A 20,781-nucleotide genomic window follows, 5' to 3' on the forward strand; every position below is an offset into this window, starting at 1 on the left:
TAAAGACACACACCTACAGATTGAAAAGAAGCTTGGGGAAACAGTTTTGCAGGCCTGATTATTATACTTTTCCCCATTGGATAAGCTGTGTATTTCAATGGAGGAAGACAGCTCAGCACCTTAACACAGTGAGGAGGAGGAGCGGGAGTTGGACAAGGACCTGACTTTGAGTTTAAAAAAGTCTTAGGTGACTTACAGGCTTAGCTGTGTCGCAAGGTGTTCAACTCATCCAGGAGAGACTACAAGTACTGGAGACCCTCATTACTGCAAAAGGCAAGGCTCCAAGTAAAACAAAGAGAGAGCTCAACCTTGATAAGGGCACCTCAGCCAAATACCCCAAGAAAGGGATGACTTCCAAGGGGGAGGACAAGACCCGGAAGAGTACCCCCTTCTTCTACACCCAGGGTCCTAAGGTTGGGGTTGAAAAGACACCCCAGGAGGTAGCTGACCCCTTCGGCAAATTGAAAAGTGCCTTTTTGGGGAGGACGGCTGTGCCAAACCTCTTACCCCCTTACCCCAGGGGCAAAAATAAAGGGGACGCCAATGAAGGTGATATGACCTCTGACGATGAGGAGGAGGGAGACGTTGATCAGGACGATGAAGTGGACCAAGGCAGCAATATTGCTAGCTGAACCAAGCAGACGCTGCAGCTGCCCAAAGAGGCGTTGGAAGAACGGGACGACACTGCCGACATGTTTGACCCTGACAACATAAAATACCTGAAGTCTACAGAGTGGTCGCCATCGCCGAGGGTGGCACAATATATGGCTCAACAGATTAGGCAGCCTCTTGAAAAAGTTATAGGATGAAAGTGGAGTGCCCGAGGCCGGAACCACCGGAATTAGATGCCAAGATGGGCACCCTCTGTCACCAAGGTAGCAAAAGATGTCATAAGCGGCGAAGATCGCACCTGGAAAAGTTGCCATGACAAGGTCCTGGACATAGCTGGACCCCTGACAAAGATAATGGATTTGGCAGAGAGGGCTAGAGATCTGGTGAACCGGTGGACACCAGCACCCTAGCCAGTTGGGCGCAGAGGGCGGTGTGCTTCCTGGGAAACGCCAGTTGCGCCCTTCTCCTCCGAGAGGCGGTGCAGCCTTTTGTTGAAGATTGAGGGCAAACAAGGAGACCTCGGCAACTATGAAGCAGGAGAGTCTGCACAAGGCATGTTGTTTGGAGATTCATTTGCAAAAGAGATGTCCCGGTTTGTGGGTACATATACTGCTCTAGAAAAAGCCCAATCTTCCATTCGAAAATATTTCCCGGCCGGGTTTTCTCAGTGACCGGCCGACACAGGGGCCACTCAACCGGCCGCTTCAACTCCTCGAGGAGGCCCCAGGGTCTGTGGGAGAGCCATCAACAGGATGCCTTCTTCTATTCCAGAGAAAAAGGTCCATGCAGACGTAGAGGACGCAGCGGATATAGACAGCAAAATGCTGATACCGTACGTGCGCACCACGAGCCCTACCCCAGGGGTGGGGGGCAGAACGCTGCAGGCCTTTCAGAAGTCGCTGCTAACTCTATCAGAGACTCATGGGCACCTTCCACCCTTAGGTGCTACGACTCAGCTTGGGCCAAGTGGGAAAAGAGGTGCACGTCGCAACGTGTTCGTCCCTGTAGTCCATGTCCTCAATTTTCTGGCAGAGTTGTCGGAAGATGGTTGCGCATTCTGTTTGAAGAAAAAAAAGAGATATTTTAAAAGGCTCCTGTGGAGAGTGGCATTAAAGAGTTAAAGCATAATGGCCTGCTCTGTGTGTTCAATAGAATCAAGACTCTCTGCATTGTAAACATGGGTAATCTTCATTCTCTTTGCTCAGCAGGAGTAATCGTCGAACAATCCCAGAAAAAGAATCTGTATCTTTGGCCCCTTGTATTCAATTGCATCCACCTTTCCCATTCTCACTAAAACATCCATCTAATTGTGGTAATAACTATTTATCATTGGTAGAACATTTTGGTGGGCCCCTCCCGTATGTGCTCTATTCATCATAATATCCCCACCCGCATCAGTTTTCCTTTAACAATTCATTATTTCCTAGGTTTGTTGCTACATATCCTTTGGGGTTACTCTGTCTTTTTGTGTGGTCCCCAAAATTCAGAGATTATGTCATTCATGATTATCCAGGACATCCACTTTCAGCAAAATCTCACTGAGTCTTGCTTCATATTTCAACTCTTATGAATTTGTGCATAACTCGTTATTTTCTAGTTCCACCAATTTGTCTGCCACCTTATCTTAAAGCACGCAGTGCTTTAATTTCAGCTAGTAAATCCAAGATGTCGTTCTTGGTTGCCACATCTCATTGCTGTCGTTCAGTGTAGAATGGTCTGTTTACCAGCTACATTTCTGGCTCCTGAATGTCTCTGGACCCACTGCAAGGCTGCCAGGATATATGCATCCCCAAACTTAACCATGATAGTTGCCCGAACCAAGACACCCAGCCTCGGGATCCTTCAGGATTGTAAGGTTGAAATAATATGCTCCAAGGGTCAGCACTCAGGATATAGTACACAGACAAGAAGTAAACTGTAATTGGTGTGTGAAGCATCCTTGGATTCCCCCCCCCCCTTTCCCATACATCCTTTACTTTCTTAAATTATGAGGCAACAAAGTTTCAATCAGAAGCTGCTCTTTTGAAATTATTCTTTATGCAGGGAGCAGCAATACCTTAACTAATACAGCTTTTACCTCAATCTATCTGTTCCATTCTCAAGGCTTAAAAATCAACAGGCCAGAAGACCTAAGCTCCTGCAGCATGGTTGCATAGCTCAGTGTCAGCTGAAAAGGGATCATTTTTATTTGCGCATCAGCCCTGGGCCTCTCCACTGTGTTGCCACATTTCACTGGCAATCTAACACTGTGTCTGTCCACGTTCCTCCTCAGTTGTGCTGCGGACAGTGCTGGGGGCAACGATTACTGCTTGCCACATCTCCGTCTGTGCTTCAGCATGGGGCTGCATTTAAGCCTGCATTCCCAGGGAAGATCACACCCCACACACACACACACACACTTTCATTAAGCCTCTGATGCTGGGTCTACAGGCATTGCCAGCTCCCCGGTTTCACACTATAGCTCTCCTGAACATAGCCTGTGTCCCTATGCGGCGCAGACATTGTGGCATGCTCCCCGTTCTAACGTACAATCATCAGGAAGCTGCTGTTACAAGTGTGACAACCAAATTCCACCTCCCCAATCCTAATCACTGGAAGTTTCAGTGGGATCACACCTAAGAACCCTGGGCTTCCAGGGTTTCAGCTGCCTTCTGAGGGTGTTTCAGGCCATAGGTAGTGGGTGTAGTTAGCAGCCATTCTGCGGGCTTTAGGAAAATCTGAAGCAGCAGCATCAGGTATCCGCCTTGCCTGGCCCCCCTAGTGGTCTATTTAAAATGTGTTTTCTTTTTTTCAAACCAAAACTCTTACAGGTCTGTAGTCAAAAAACACTCATCCATAGAACAAGTAAGCAATCCAACAAAACATGTATCTTGATATCATTGGGTAATGGGGGTGAAAAACCAAATAATCACGCAAAATAAAGGAATCTGGGTTTATCACTCAAACAAGATGTAATTCATGAGCAGATGAAAAAGATGCAAATTCTGCAACATTTTCCTGTGACAGTTGCAAATATTAAGACAGATCTATTTGAATGGACGCTTCTGTACCTTTTCGATCGGTCTTAAAATCCACCAGGATGGGTTCCACAGTTCCTTCTTTGTTTTTACCTAGTCCGTCTCCTTCCCTCCATCCCATTCTTCTCATCAGATGAGCTCCCATGCCTCCACTTACTGGGGCAGCTTTTAAAAATTGATCCTGTTCAGAAACAGAAAGGAAAGCAAAAGCACAATTGTACTTTTAGCTTAAAGGTAGATTTGGAAAATGATTTAAAACCCGACATTTATGTGTAGTCAAAAATGCATTTGATAAAATTGCACGTCACTATTTAGCATTTTCTCTGTAAACCTCTCGTGAACTACCCAAGTAATCTGCTTTATTGCAGTTTCCATAAGCATTTTGATATCAGCCAAATACAAACACACAATTATTAAAAGATAATAGATCATGCCAGGAAGATACTAAATTAATTAATATTAATTGTATATATTTTGCATAGCATTGCAAAATAAAAATACAAGTAAAGCAAGCTATCAAAATAGAGCAAAAAGGGAATTTGAAGCGTGAAAAACTCATTTCAAGCATCTGCAAAATATACTTCAAATCTCTAATGTGAAAGACCCAGAATAATGTAATATCAATGAAGTTCATAACTATGTTACACACAAGGTTATGCAACTTTACATCATTGAATATCATCAATGCCAATATGATATACTTGTGAAACAGCTATGGGTATACTACTTTCCAATGTTATCAAATTAAATCCTTGTAATTTGTTAAAATTAAATACATTAAAAAAAGTCCTTAAATGTTTACGTACCTAGGCCTCTGTTGCTGCAGTGTTGTGAAAAGGAGGACTGGCACAGATCATGGCAAGAAGACAGCTACAAGGATTTTGCCCTGCAACAAGTTTCCATATAGAGGGGTGAGAGTTCACAGGTTATACTGTGAACTATCACCTCTCCAGTACCCACGTGCCAACCCAAATGTAATCTATGATCTTACCAATAAAAATGCTGAATGCTTTAAAACTATTAAAATCTACAACATTCACACTTCTATCATGTAAAACAAGGTCTGGGCACAGAAATATTCTGAATACATAATTTTCCAATAGCATTATTACAATGGTCATAAAATGCTGCCTCATTTTTAATCTGAAAAGTATTAAATACAATTCCAGATATCAAATCAGGCAATTTGGTCTTTACGTCTATAGCTAAGTTAGTAAGATGTATTGACAGATGGTAATAAATGTTTACCAAATAGCGGCTCAACATATAAAAAGCTGTTCTGGGCAAGCTGCTTTTGAACAGCATGGATGAGTAATGAAAATCCTGCCCAAAGGGTAATATTATAAAAGAAAATGTAATTCTTTTTCATTCATTGCAGAAACAAATCACCAACATAAATGTCATTGTTATTGACAAAAATGTAGAAGATGGGGACTGGATTCAAGTTAATGTGTTCCCAAACCCTTCCAGCTGAAAGCATTTCACTCGTGCGGACCATGCAGTCTACATTCATAAAGAAAAATAAATGGCTTATAGTGCATACCAACTGCTGTCTTGCTCTGCACACGTAAGCCGCCATTAACTTACTTGGAAGCTTCCTCCTTCCCTCTCTTTTCCGGGAACCTCCCACAAGAAATAGAGGAACCAGGCAGAGAATGATACAAACCCCAGCCACGGTCACCAGGGGTGGCGATTCCACTTTTGGACCTGCTTGGCAACGATAGAATTTTAACATCAACATCTGTTTTATTATCTTCAGTGTGCACTCAGTTCACAAAACAAATACAGAACAATCTCTTACACCTTAAGAAATGATAAAGCATGTACCCAGGTTTCATTTATGTGAAACAGCAATCATGACGTTTCTACCGTTCACCAAAAACGTTTCAGGTCATGTTTGCCCAGTTTTTAAGATTTTGTTTGAAATTTAGATTTCTGCATGTTACATCATTGTGTCCGACCTATGAAATGGGTTGCAGCAAAGGGCGAACAGGGAAGAGATATTTACTAAGGCCTACAATGAGAAGACCAACCTTGAGAAGTTTGTGATATCATTAGAGCCTTTCAATGCAATTAATAACTATTTGTACAATGTAAAGGAAAACAAATATTTTGCATACTGTAATGAAAAACGGTTTTAGAAAGCTTCTATGCAGCATGTTAAATAAAGAGGTCAGCTTCAAGCAAGCAACATAAGTTACTGTCCTAAATGCATACCTAATCTAATGCACAGTCAACAAGCTATTTAGTTCCAGTGTTTTAAAGCAGAGTGAAGATATTTGACTTAATACAATAGTATAATGTCATTTTTAATCCTACTATACAGATAAGGTGGAAAATGGACGTTGAGTAGGCTGGACATTCCTGCACATAATGTTTATAATAAATTATTTCAACATCTGAATATGTCCAGACCATAAACTGTTTGTGAAAAATACAATTTTACATACCCCTTGCCTCTACTACACTAGTGCACAGGGTATCAATTTCTATTGCTGGAATGGAAAAGAAGTACCTTTGAACCCTGATGGATCCTTACTGTGTTTTCTTTGCTCTTTGCTCTTTAAAGGGAGGATTTTAAATTAATATGTATCTTTTCCTTTTACAATTCTAAATGTCTCTAAACCTAACATTGGTTCCTCTTCCCCAGAGAGTAGTTTGCTCTACTCTTTAACATGTGTTCCTCTTATTCTACACTTTGTGCAGGTTTTTGGCTTCAAATGTGCGTTTTGTACCCACACTATTTTGGCTTCTAGATCTAAATGGGTGCTTGAACACCGGCCTCTGCCAGACCCTTTATTAAGTTACAGAGTCTAATGTGCTCAGTCTGGGTCCCATTAACATAGGCAGTATTTACGGTCCTTCTGCATGTCACAGAAATGAAATAGGAATTTCTTCAGGCGTGCAGACACTGTTCATAGTTTTACATTACTGAAAATTTTCCTTTAGAATGGTTTAAAAAACTATCAGATGGGGCATATGAGCATGATTAAACAGCTGTAACTGGTTAGTTTTGCAAGTGAAGTCCAGTGCAGGCAAAGACTTCACTTGAATCTTGACATTGAGCAATGGCCTCATGAGTAAGCATTCATATCTCCGATCCAAGAAGAAGCAAAGAAGGTGTCTAGTTGTCACTCAGGGTTGGAGCACCACCCGTGTTTGAGGGAGCTAGATGAATGGAACGTGCAGTCACTATCGAAGAACTACCGACATCTTTGAGAATAAAGCTATTTGTTCAGCCTTACAGTTCCACTTGCTTACCAGAAAGGCTGTAAACAAGTGGTGTAGTAGACTGGCAACAGCAAATCCACCAGAGGGCCCTCGACACTGGTGCAGTGAATTATTTCCTAATTGGAAGCATTCAAAGATAACATTTCTGGTTACTTCAAGAATGGCAACTTTAGATCACTCATCAGGGTGAACCCCAGAAAGAAAAGTATTTGCCAGTGCAAGAAGAATTATCTACCTCATGAAAGAGAATTGAATAAAGACCTGCATTGTGCTTGTGGCTGCTGATAAATCCCTAGGTAACCACTCTACTGCTCAAGCCAATTCTCACCATGACCTTGGCTAGCCCTCTGTTGCCCAAGATGTGGATGGCCATGTCCTTGCAGCACTTGCTTTAATTGCTGGTGCCGCATTTTGGGAGGGACATCCTGCTGCAGGTAAGCTGTTAAGGATTCTTTGAAGATGCTGGAGGTTTTTGTTAGACACCCACACTGGAATCGTTTGAAGAAAGACACTAAGCTAATACATGGCTCAAATAAATCTGCACGCTCCATTTGTTGAATGACTTAAGGTTACAACACATTACAGCTAAGCCCATGAATTGCTAAATGGCAAAGTTATTATCCCCATAGTGAATGCTGTTAGTGAGCTCTTGCTAGCATAAGAGCAGTCCAACAAAAAAAGTAGAGGTTGTAAATGGTTTGCTCTGTCTGCTTGAATTTGTGTATTCCTTGAATGGCATCCAACTAGAAGTGTGTGAACTTCCATATTTTACAGTATCACTACACAGAATCAAAGGCTGTGGTATTGGCAGGGACAAACTCCTACCTTTCTGGAGGATGACACAGACCGAAAAGGGTTGTCTCTAGAACGTAGTGCAAGCATGTTATTCTTATTGTTTTGTCACAGGTCTAAATATCTTGACTTGCAACTATAAGAAAAGTGAAAAGACAGTTCTCATCACAGCTGCATCATCTTTAATAGTTATTGAGAAAGGAAGGCGATCTCTGCCAGGGTCAAGACTGCTGAGATTCCAGAGCTGGTAGGCTCTTATTTTGCCTTAGTTTTTATAGACTACTGTTAGTTATTCTCCCTTTAATGCTAATGTCAAAGATGTCCTTAAATAATATGGAAGTCCACCCATTGAAGGAAGGCAATGAAACCCACAGTATCAGAGTCCTTTACTAAGGAGACCAAAAGGCCTTCAGCACCTTTTCTTCCTTGACACACTGTGCCTGAATGATGAGATTATTTTCAACTCCACAAAAATAGATTTTGGAAAAAAGAACACATTTAAGCCAGTGAAGTGAATGCCCCTTAAGTCCTTCTCGGTTAACTTAGCATGCACCACTTCAACTTGATAGAAAATGTTTTTTGAAAAGGGATCTCAGTTGGAGGGGAAGGAGCCCCAATATTTCAATTGTTGGTTGTTCAAATATTACGAGTCGTTTCCATGTGAAGGTGGTCAACTTTATCAGGAAAGTGGAAGAGAAAGTTGGAAACACTATGCCACAGGCACCTTCACACCAAGAATAGGATTGTGTACTTGATCGGCACTTGTACAGGGTGTCACCTTGAATCTCTCAGAATGGATGACTGCTCTGAAAACAAATGAACAGCCTGGCTTCTGTCTGTATTTTCTTAAAATTAGGTATACGTTTATGGTCCAAATATTTAATGGCTTAACAATAACATATCCCCCCCTTGCTATATTGTGCACCCAACCTTTCATGCACCACAAGTTTAAAATAACATGTTCCTCTAACGTGATACAGTGGTTCAAATTTAGCATTTGTGAACTGAGAACATCAGTGAAGACAAAATAAAACAGAAACTAACATTGATCAGGATTTAAGCAACAACATAATATATCAAGTCTTTGAAAAGATTAATATGTTGACTAGCAATCTAATCATCCAAAAATGAAATCAAGACCAAGTCACTGGCACTTGGGAGGTAAGGGGAACACGTTAAATATACAGGAACAATTTACAACAGTTCCATTATCAACACACGTCGGCAGAATAAATGAGTGTTTGATGGAAATATGGACTCCAACAACGATTCAAATGTAAAATTAAGGGAACCAATCACCAGAAATGTGGATGAATACAATCTATGATCAAATTATAAGTGGGAGAGGGATGGAGCGGTTTTGGCACAAGGTGCATCCTCCCCTCCCCATTGCAAATGGTTGTGTCAAGAGAGGGGGCAAATTATAGCCAAGTGCGACACAGGAGGCAGGTCCCAAATCTAAGAGTTGTATGGACAACATAAGGGTGAAATTGGGATGTTATGGTGACAGCAGAGTACAAAGGTTTTATTGTATTTTAGGAAATTAAACAAAACGAACAGAGTACTCTTACATTTTATAAATTGTATAAGTAAATGTGATTTCTAAAAGCAACATGTGAATTGATTTTCATCTATTCTTAAGAGAGTTGTATCCCTAGTCTGGGTTCATCAGATATAGACTTCCCTGAATGATTTATGAACAATACTATTGCACTATTTGTATCATTGCTTCATTACAACCAATAATTAGGATTAGGATTTTAAGGACTGCACTTTAATATTTATACTTCCTAATTTATGCTTTGGAGACGAATGTCATCAAGTTAGTAACATGCACATTTTCAAATATACTATGTGATAGAATTATTTCCTAATCTGTCAGCTATTGACTAGCAGTATGTCATGCAGAATGGGTTGAGTGTTCCATTATCCTATACCTTTTTGAGCCATGCTTGAGGGCCGCTGTTGCACAGCTCCTCTGATGACAAAACCTGTGCTCCAGTACTTCCAGTGAATTGACCCGGCAGAGAGTTTACTTGTGCCCATCTGTCGATCTAAAAGGTTAAAAAAAATCAGCTGGTTAACAGAATGTCTGTCACAGATCTGAAGATGAAAGAAAACAATCTTCTCCATTTGAGATTTTCACAATGCTTAATTGAGAATAAATATCAAACGCACTACTACCCTCATCCCCCATTTGATTCTCTAGTCCCATATTTTGACTATTTAGAAATTAAGCACTGGAGTACAACATCAGCCGTTGTCTCTCGCCATCAAACTATAGCCCGAGAGGTAGCTCGGCTGTCTAAAGCAGATTGTAGGACATGAAAACCGGTAGACTAGTAATTCATTGACCGACATATTAAACTCAAATAAGCAACTACCTCAGGTTGAGGTTCCTAGGAGCATAAGGGTCCTCCCTGGATGGCATTAAATTAATTGCCTACTGTATACAATCATCTTAACATAAGAGGAACCCAGCTTGGGATGGACTCTAAAAGGATGATCAGTAGGTTGTACAGGAGAGGGTAGGAAAGACCCAACAGACAATTCCTGCCCCAAGGGTGGGCTGCACCCCAGGTAACCAATATTTGAAGGATTCCTAAATAAACCAGCAGTGAGAGATTAGAGTACAATTACCAATTACGCATCATTTGTGAACATCCAAATGGGTAAATACCAGGCAAAGAATAGCAGACATTGAATGGCCGAAACTACTCGTGTGCCTCAGCTCCCATTTTCATTTTGATATGAACATCTATTTTGTGGGATTTGGTAGAAATCTTGATACACTCACACTGAAGGGCTGTGGAAGTTGGCTGATCCATCTTTGGAATGCTGGGTGCAAAGAAAGCACACCGTTTTCTCTGAAGTCCCAAAACCTAGGTAGACAATAGTCACCAACACACATTCCTACACGGAGCACAGAGCAGTTGTGTGGATATAAACTGCCCAAGAAAGCTTAGACAAGCCAAGTGAGGAAATGCAGCATACAAAAAAAAAAAGCATACAAACAGTACTCGGGTAGTACACAGTAGACGTTACAGCAGTAATAGTATGCATCAACCGCAGTAATTGCACCAAACATACAGGGCATCTAAACCTCATCCATAAATACTTTTTCAAGACTTGAATTGGGGAGAGTGAGGGGAAGGGTTGAGTGCAAAGACCATTGCTTGAGTTTGCATCAAAAAGAAATTGTAGCAAACTAGACAATCACATGCCTAGTTTGCTACAATTTCTTGTCATGTAAGTGCATAGATTAAGAACAGAACTGTCAAGTTTCCTCGTGGCCATGCATGAGAAGGTCATCCAGTCCTGCTTTTGCTTGGAATCCAGAATTTTGTAGTTTTGCTAAATTTCAAATGGAAAAGAACAACCTACAAGTCCCAGAATCCAAAAAAAAACATGACTTGTTGGCCTTCTCACACATGGCAACGGGGAACTTCAGAGCTCTGGTAAAAGTGAACCCGTATTCTTAATAGACAGCTATAGCTCAGTGTCAAGTAACTAGGGACAACCTTATTAATGGAAGGAGATAAGGGGGTCGCACTCCTTCTACTGCAACCCCAAGATATGGTGCACAGAAACCAAAAACCAAAGGTTCAAATGTTGTAAGGAGACAGATACCTTCATCCAGGCATCCAGATAAGCGTCATACCAGGCCTTTTTATGCATTCAGTTCTTGTAAATACGACCTATTTATTCTTTTCCTGCATATGGATACACACCAGTTTAGAGCAGAGAGCCGTGTAAAGATCAGGTTACTTGAGAGAAACCAGAATGCTTCCTTTGATTGTTTATCTACATGGATGTAATTGCAGGCCATGGAGAAAAGCCTCTGAAACAGGCAATTTTTTCTCTGAATACTTTCAGATTCAGCTTCAGCTGTGTTTTGGACCTAGATGCTTATGAAACAAACAGAAACATTGTGCATATTTATTTTCCTTGCATTATAGGATCATACAATTAATACGATGGAAAACTGAGGTACAACTGAGAATTCTCTTTTGTAACAAATTATGCTTTTTTCCAGTGAAAGTAAACCAGTGTTGCACATAAGTATTTGTCAGGGTTCCTGTGATGTGTCTATTTATCACCAAGATGCATCTGTATGGTGTGTTCATACACATTATTGTGAAGGTTTTCCACAAATGTAATAAACAGTTTGAAACCAGACATCTTTGCTGAACAACTGTTTTGATTTGTAATGGGTCCCCTTCATTTTCAGGTTTTGTCATGTTTTGGTTGCCTTTTGCATACTTTTTACACTCTTGCGTATGGGAAAAATAATTGTACACTTATAATTTACACTCTATTTAAAAAAAACTGCATGTAAAATGATGAGTATGCAAGTCTAGTTTACATCCATTCAACGTTAACTTGCAGTCAAAGGGGCACATTTCTACAAATGGTCAGTGACGGCATAGTCCTTGCCCAAGGGTGAGTGATTGTTATTACACCAATCACAGGAATCGCAGCCTCTGTCAAATCCGCAAGACTACAATTAAAACATCCAAAACCTGACCTGTAGAACAGTTACATTTGTAATTGAAATATAAACTCAGTAAAACCTGTCCCTGTAGTTATAATCCTGATAGGTATGTAACTTCTTTATATAGCGCTTCATGCAATGTGTGTCCAACTTCTAGGCACTGTGATTGTTATACCTCAGTCGATAGCCAGTGTACCGACCTCTGTAGGATGTTAGCCGATAAGATAGCTCAGTTTGAGCGTGCAGTGCTGGAATCTGTGTGTGATATGCAGGTCACAGGTTCGAATCCCCAAAAGGCCAACCCAGCCCTTCCTCCTTCCGAGGTCGATAAATGATTATTAATTTCAGTTGGGTGATAATTGTATGTTAATATGTTCCATGTGCAGCGCTTTAGAAAAAGCGCTATGTAAATAACAAATCATTAACAGTGTCCAGCCAAAATGTGACCATTAGATGAACAAGTTACTTTCTTACCTGGTAACGTTCTTTCGATGGGATGTTCCGACAACGTTTTCCACATCTATGACAGGTAATCACCACAGTTGTGCTGCTTCGGAAAGTTTTCGGCGGCTGCGTCCTGCATCAATGACGTCGATACGCTGTCCTCGAGGGCATCCGTCGAGCCAACGTCACTGGATGTTATAAGTAGGATGCACGGCGCCCATAGCCTCAGTTGTAGTTTTTTCCCAGAACGTGTGGCACCAATCTTCTGCCAGAATGACTACAGAAAGCCTTGCGGAAACAAAAGCTGCAATCGCAAAAGAAATTCTGTAGAGGGGCAGGTAGGGAGGGAGTGATGTGGAATACGTCGTCGGAACATCCCATTGAAAGAACGTTAACAGGTAAGAAAGTAACTTGTTCTTCAAAGGGATTGGGTCCTCCGACGTATTCCACATCTATGACAGACTCCCAAAGCAGTACCAACGTAAGGAGGTGGGAAAGAATTTAGAATTTTAGAATGCCCAATTAAATTGCAGAATAGAGGACCGCCTTCCCAAAGGCCAAATCTTGCCCATGGATAGAATCCAAGGAGTAGTGTTTGACAAAAGTATGGACAGAGGCCCATGTGACTGCTTTATAAATGTTACGGACGGGAACAACCCTCTGTAAAGCAGTAGAGGCAGCCACACTTCTAGTAGAATGGGCCCGTAAGCCTACCGAAGGGTCCTTACCCGCCAAGCAGTAACATTCAGAAATTGTCAAGATAATCCATCTAGACAAAGTCTGCTTAGTAACAGCTTGTCCCAAACGCCTCCCAGCGTATCCTACAAAGAGTTGATCGTCCACTCTGACCCAGGACATGCATGAGATGTAGAAACTTAAAGCTCTCCTAGGATCCAACCTATGGAGCCTCTCCTCTTCCTTACCAGGATGCGGAGGAGGATAGAACGCCGGGAGAACAACCTTCTGGCTTAAATGAAATTCTGACACAACTTTCGGAAGAAAAGAGGGACAAACCCTAAGGACACCCCTGTCCTTATAGAACAGCGTGAAGGGTGGCTTAACGGAAAGTGCCTGCAACTCACTCACTCTGAGAGCGGAAGTGACCACAACTAAAAATACAGTTTTCAAGGTCAGCAGTCTCAAAGGGCAAGAATGTAAAGGCTCAAAAGGAGCTCCCATTAGGAATTTTAGAACCAGGTTCAAATCGCAACCGGGTACCTGGAAAGGTGACGGTGGGAACACATTAGTGAGACCTTTGAGAAACTGAGAAATCAAAGGCATCTTAAAATAAGAACAGTCCTCAGATGAGCGCTTAAATATGGACAGCGCCGCCAGGTAACCTTTAATGGTACCCACTTGCAGGCCCTTGTGGGCTAACGAAAGCAAAAAAGACAGAACCACAGGAATGGCAAATGAAAAAGGATCCACACTCTTAACCCTGCACCAGTCACAGAACTTTCTCCAACGGCAACGGTACAGGGACTTCGTTGCGGGACTTCTGGCCGAAAGCAACACCTCCATCACGTCTTCAGGGAGGTCCCAATCCTTATACCTCAACCTTTCAGAAGCCAAGCATGAAGGTTGAGGGACTTGACCTCTGGATGGAGAACCTGACCCCCCTCCCTTGAGAGCAGATCGTCTCGGTAGGGAAGACGGCGTGGAGGGCAGATGGACATCTCTAGAAGGTACGGGTACCACATTCTCCTGGCCCATGCCGGAGCAATGAGGATCATCCGGGAACCAAACCTCCGTAACCACTGCAGCACTTGCGGAATGACGGGCACTGGAGGACACGCATACAGAAGTGGGAAGGACCACTCCACTATGAACGCGTCCCCAAAGGCTCCTCTTGGAGGAAATTCCTAGCCACTTGTGGGGTCCCCCCCAAGGGCGAAGATCTCCAGGAGAATCTCCTGAGCCAGCTCCCACTCGTGAGGGACCGTGCTCTGCCTGCTCAGAGCGTCCACCGCCGCGTTTGCGTCTCCGGCCAGATGAACTGCCGAGATCGAAATTTCCTGCTTGATGGCCCAGAACCAGAGCTGCATCGCCTCTCTGCACAGAGGGAGAGACCCTGCCCCCCCCTTTTTGTTGAGGTAGTGCATGGCCACTGTGTTGTCCGTCAGGATCAGGACATTCTTCCCTCGCACAGGAGGCAGAAAAGCCTTCAGGGCTAGCCTGATGGCCCTCAGCTCCAACAGATTGATATGGAGTCTGGACTCCGACGGAGACCAACGACCACTGACTGTCAACTCGTTGGCATGAGCTCCCCATCCCGTGAGAGACGCGTCCATCACGATAGTCACCTCCGGCCAGGGTAGCCAAAATGGAGCCCCCTTCAACAGATTGCCTTCGATGGCCCACCACAGAAGATCCTGGGTGACCGAGGGCGGCACCTGAACGGGGTCCGACAGCCTGCCGGAGGACTGGGACCACTGGAGCTTGAGAGCCCATTGCAGAGATCTCATCCGCAACCTGGCCTCTGGCACCAGAAGAATGCAGGATGCCATGAGGCCGAGCAACCTCAAGAACTCGAACGACGGGAGACTATGGGCATGTTGAAACTTGTGCACCATCTGCAGAATGTAATGAGCCCTCACCTGGGGAGGCAAACACTGCCCCAGAGATGTGTTGAGCACTGCTTTGATGTACTGGAGCCCCTGGGTAGGTGTCAAGTGGGACTTCTTTAAGTTGAGGGAGAAGCCCAGCTTGTGAAGGGAGTGACAGGTGACTGACAGATGGGGACTTCTCCTATTTCTTGAAAGCCCTTCCCAGTGTGAAGTCTAGATTCAGTGCTACTGGCAAGAGGAAGCCTTTTCCTGAGTTAATACCCTTTAATCTACACGCTTTATCTGAATATTTTAATCAACTGTCATGATGCCTACCCCCGGAGCACCAGGCCAGGGCCAGCACCCCCAGAGGCAGGCATCATGCCCTCGGGTAAAAGCCTCGGGTAAAAGCTCTTTGGACTCAGTCCTGGCGCCTTTGGCGCCAGGCTCATGTTGGACATCAGTCCTGGCGCCATAGGCGCCAGGCTCATAAAGGGAGGTGTTTTGTGCACTTACCTGATGCAGACCATGCTGCACGCTTCAGGCCTCCCTGAGACCTGAAAGGGACTATTTTTTCATAGGGACTATTTTTTCACTCGGGCGTGGCCAGGGAAGGATACATACCTAGTTGGGGAAGGATAGATACCTGGGACTTCTTTGGAGGCTATTTAAGCCACGCCCAGACAGCAGCTCATGCTTCGCGTTGTTCTGCTTCCTGCAGCTTAACGCTCACCGTGTCTGCTCCTGCTCCTGGACTCCAGCCACGCCCGCCTCGAACCTGGAAGACCTGCAAGGAAGGAAGAGAAGAGAAAGGTGAAAACCAAGGACTATTTCAAACTTCTTACCTGCATCCGGAATCTTCTCGCCAGCATCCCTGAAGAAAGACTTCCATTTAAAAGCATTGCGTTGCTCGCTGCAGCACCACGCTTCACTCACCTGTCCTCGAGACATCTCCCGGCTCCATCGCGGCTGTCAGCATCGGACGCCACATCTCTGCACCTAGGGGAGAGAGGAAGAAACAAAAGGTGAGCAGAAAGAACACAGAAGGAAAGCCTGATTAACAGCCATAATACTTACCGGCTTTTCTTCCACATTTCGGGTAGGCGCCGCCTCGTTGGCAGGTACCGTACCCCGCCCCCTATGGGGAAAGGACAAGAGACATTTCTGGGGAATGATAAGGACATTTAGAGGGATCGCCCTCATCACTACTCACCTCGGCAGTTTAACCCCTCGACGCATCGCCTTAATTCTGCACCTGAAATAAAGGACAGATCACAGGTTAGAAAGACAACATAAAGGGGGCCTCGCTTGAACTTTGAACTTTCATACTTACGGCGCATCGCTCAGGAAAGTCAAGTGGATTTTGCCAGCGCCATTCTGAAAACCAGTGAAGTAACTGGAGGAACATGCGCCCCTGCACCAGAAGCAGGATGGAGAGTTCATCCTTCCAAACCATAAGAAGGATATTCCTACGGGCCAGGCAAGCACGATTTGGAGGTCCTGTCCAATCGGTGTTACGGGTCCTGCGCATCACGCTAGAAGAGGCCACAGCAATCCAGACTAGACCAGCGCCCCCGTGGGAACCAGGTGAGCGTTACATCAACAGAAAGTTGAAGGTAGTAGCCCCTTGTTTACTTGTATACTACTTTCGATAAGAAAGGATAAGAAAGGAAGGAGATTGAGTAGAGTGACTGAACTCACTTGTTCAATTTCTTTCCATTTTGTGTTTTTCTGTGTCAGTGGCTAGTCAAGCCATTTGTGAAGCTATAAAGTACTGCTGATTGATAGAACTCCCATCCCCCCAATCGTGTTTGGCCTCATCAAGATTTTCTGTTGTGTTCCTGAGATTTTTTGAGCCCATATACATTTGAAAACATCTTACTGTAATATTGCCAGATTCTCATCAGAGATCTGAATTGGGAGTGTTTGGAATATATGAAGCAGTCTTCGTAATAAGGTCATATTAACTGTATGGATATGGCCTAGCCATGGGATATTATGAAGGTCCCATCATGCAAATTGCTCCCTTTAGTTCTTTCATAGCTCTGTTATGTTTACCCCAGCTTGTTTTCCCCAGCTGAATCCTCATATGTGGAGGTTTCGATTTACTCCTAGGTAAATAATCGCTTTCTCTGACCATTTAAATAGAAATTGTTTTTTTTTAACCTTAGAAGTGATTCTTGGGACTCTGAAATTTTAAATCCTTCTGATTTTTAACTGCTTATGCAAAAGCCTGCAATGTCCCCGAAGTCGCCTGGTATGACGCTTTTAGTTCGGAACGGATGCAAGAGGGTCTTGAAAGAAAAACAGAGGATGTTGTCCATACATAATGCAATTTTTTGAGGGATGTTATTGTGCATTAAGCCTTTTATTATAAAGCTGTATCGAAATTCTCTGCGCTTGTGGTTCAATGGCCAATGCGAAGATTAGAGGTCTGATGACCCTTACCTGGGAAATCAATTTCGGCCATTGCCCTTTATCTTTGGGATCTCAAAATTAGCCCTAATGTGTTTTGAAAATGTGGGCCCAAAGCAAATGTTTTGCCAGGCTCCAGACATACCCAACCTACACTATTAAATGCTCTGCAAGCGTGGAGTGAAAGAATTACAAAATGTTCCCCTTTCTGGGGGTTTGCCGCTATTAAATCTAGAACTCTCCTAATGTTGCCATTTGTTCCTCTATAAACAATAAAACTGGTCTGATCTTGGTCAATCAATGATGGGAGAACCCCCATTAATCTGGTATTATTGTACTGTACATCTTTGTGTCCATATTAAGTAATGTGATGGCGCGATAAGAGGTACATTCTTACGGGTTCTTCCCTGGTTTGGAGATTAGTATTGCTACTGATTCGGCCATTAAATCAGATGTTGTTCCTGATTGTTGAAATGAGTTGTATAATTTGGTAAGGTGAGGAGTTAATACTTTTTTGAAAATCTTGTAGAATAGATTATAGAAGTTGTCTGGGCCTAGCGCTTTGCTATTTGGAAGAGATTGTAATTGCCTGTTCAATTTCAGACTCTGTCATTGGAGCCTTGTGTGAGTCTAAAGAGATCTTTAGGAGTTTGATCGTGGCTATGAGTATAGTGATTTATTCGGATGCCCTGGGAGCCTTGATGAAATATCCCGGATACATTCTTCCATTACAGCCAGCTCCCCTCCCTCACTATGTGAAAACTCTACTTCCGTTTTATTCTTTCAGGCTTGGGATATAGTTGCGTGTTGATCATTTTCACAGTTTGGCAGCTGATCTATTGGGCTTCATAACCTTTGGAGTAAAAATGCTGTTTAGTATATTAGATGGTTTAGGCTGCTTTCTCCTCCATATGGGCCTCCAGTTGACTTCTCACTAAGAAAAGTTCTCTTAAGCTTTTCAGAGAGCCTTTACTTGTATGCTCTACTTTAAGAAGGCACTCGTCCCCTCCAAAAGATTTAAATGAGCATTTTCTAACTTTAATATAGGCAGTTGTTTAGCTAATAATGGCCCCATCGATAACTACTGTCTACATTCCATATCATGCGCTGATCTAGGCTCTCCATCTTAATCTCTATGAAGTAGTTGGTTAGGGTTTTTCTTATGTTTATCTTTATTCCTGTGCCTCTAATAAAATTTTAGCCTGCAGAGGTTTATTTTGGTCCAACAGTAGCTGGCCTGGAGCATGCTCCGATAAGACTCTTGGAGAATTTCTATGACATCCAGCTTTGGGGTTAGAGAGCTAGACATTAAGAACATGTCTGGTCTTGAGAACCCTTTATGCACCGCGGATTAAAATGTGTAATCCCTTTTCACCTCGGGTGGAAGAGAACCTTCAGAGTTTAATCAAGGAGAAATCCACCAAAAACCTTGCAATGGCATGAACGTTTCTCATATCTTGGTTTGAGGGGGGGAGGGTTTCATCTACTGTGGGGTCCACAATGCAATTGAAATCCCCCCAATGATTATTCCACCTTCTACAAATCTGACTAATATCAAGGAAAGAAAGTGTATTAAGGCATCCTGGCTTTCATTTGGGGCATAAATTGACACCAATGTGATTTTTGGACTCAGAGCTCACCTTAAATCATAAGGTATCACCCCTCAGGGTCTTTTGAGACCTACTTCGAGGTGAAGGGCAACCCTTTACTCACCAAGATGGTGAATCCCTTTCTTTTGGAACCACTCGTTTCCCAATAATTGTTGGCAAATACCTTGTTCGTTAGTCTTATTTTGTCTTTTTTTTAAGCAAGTGGGTTTCTTGCACAAATGCCATTGAAGCGTTTAACAAGATTAGTCTCTGGTGTATGGACCAACGCTAAATGCTTGATTTAAGACCCTGAACATTCAGAGTGATTGAGAGGTCATGAGTTGTCATACCCAAAAGAGCACATCATTTTCCTACACCCATTCAAGTGTGGTCCTCCAGTCCAAACAATCAATCCAGTGAGCGCAATTGCGCAATATTTTTTTAAAAATTAAATAACATGAACGTATTTTACAATGCACTTTGCTTAATATCACTCAATTTATACAAATTCAGGGGGATAGAAAAGATGCGATATAAGCAGAGTGAGGGCTGTGCCTAAACAATTGTTCCACTAAGTGCCCAGAAGTCAATAGAACAACAGTAAAAAAAACATATCAAAATCATAATTATGATGGCTCTCCAACAAAGAGACTGCATCAATCAAGCATCAACACACGCTTCAAACCCAATAACGTTACGGGTCTTCATCAAGACACAACGCCCTTCCTGAATCTGTTGACTAAAATTACAATCTTAATATGGCATACCTTGTGCCAGCAAAAATTGAGGCTATATATGCTACGCTCTACAGTTAATGGTGTAGAGTTCCTAATTGTTCAATTGAGAACACATTTGATGAATGATTTTTGACATTGCCCGATATCTTCAACTATATGATTCTGTGTCACTTCATATTCAGCTTCAAACATTGCCTCAGTTTATAGTTCATTTCTGCCCTGTGCGATTCATTTTCTTCGTAGAGCATACATTTAATTTAATCTATGATGAATAAACAAGTGTTACTAAATAAGTCATGTGTGAGTGAATGCAGCCGACGATTATTTTACCATTCAGAAAATGTAATTATCACTCACTTTATCAACAAGTCATGCGGATGAACTAGCTCCCTGTCATCATTTTACTGTCTGAAGCTGCAGGAGATGTATGTGCTATTAACATCCAAATCTGTTATTTTTGCATGTTCGAATGTGGTATATATTTTGTCAAAATTCGTAAATACATGCAACTTACTTTTTCTTCTTCCAGCGGAATGCGTCCAACACATATGCATTCTCGCGTCTTCCCTGCGCCAATCAAAGCCGTAGTTACGGGTGGTCCTTGCAGTTGAAAACCTGAGTTTGCGTTCAGTGTTACTATTCAAGATGTCACGTCTCTGGCGTCATTACGTTTATGCATACGTGCGTTACGTTGCATCTACGCGTAACTACCAGAATGCCGTATTTTTATGTACTGTCGTTCTGAATGCATAAATCTAAGTTAACATCAGATATATTGACTGCAATGTATCATTTATATTACATGCATATTGATTACATGTATCTTACGCGACACTATTTTGCGTTCTTAAAAACACATAATAATTGTGCAGGAGTAAAACAAATGAATCATGCATACCATGC

General features: G+C 42.7%; 1 protein-coding gene across 3 annotated transcripts in view; it reads right to left on the reverse strand.

Annotated features, from left to right (window-relative positions):
- SON (SON DNA and RNA binding protein) overlaps positions 1–20,781 on the reverse strand; it is a 1,246,872-nt gene that overhangs the window by 182,657 nt on the left and 1,043,434 nt on the right. For 2 of the 3 annotated variants that reach the window (XM_069636251.1, XM_069636250.1), the window contains 2 exons: positions 9,590–9,706; positions 3,663–3,810 (listed from right to left, as the gene is read on the reverse strand). In XM_069636251.1, the coding sequence (XP_069492352.1) occupies positions 3,663–3,810; positions 9,590–9,706 (265 nt within the window). Of the gene's footprint in view, positions 1–3,662; positions 5,337–9,589; positions 9,707–20,781 lie in introns of those variants that run through there. The other variant, XM_069636252.1, reaches the window with a different exon arrangement.

The sequence above is a fragment of the Ambystoma mexicanum genome, chromosome 7p (assembly GCF_040938575.1).
Source record: "Ambystoma mexicanum isolate Mex_15411 chromosome 7p, UKY_AmexF1_1, whole genome shotgun sequence".
Taxonomy (NCBI): domain Eukaryota; kingdom Metazoa; phylum Chordata; class Amphibia; order Caudata; family Ambystomatidae; genus Ambystoma; species Ambystoma mexicanum.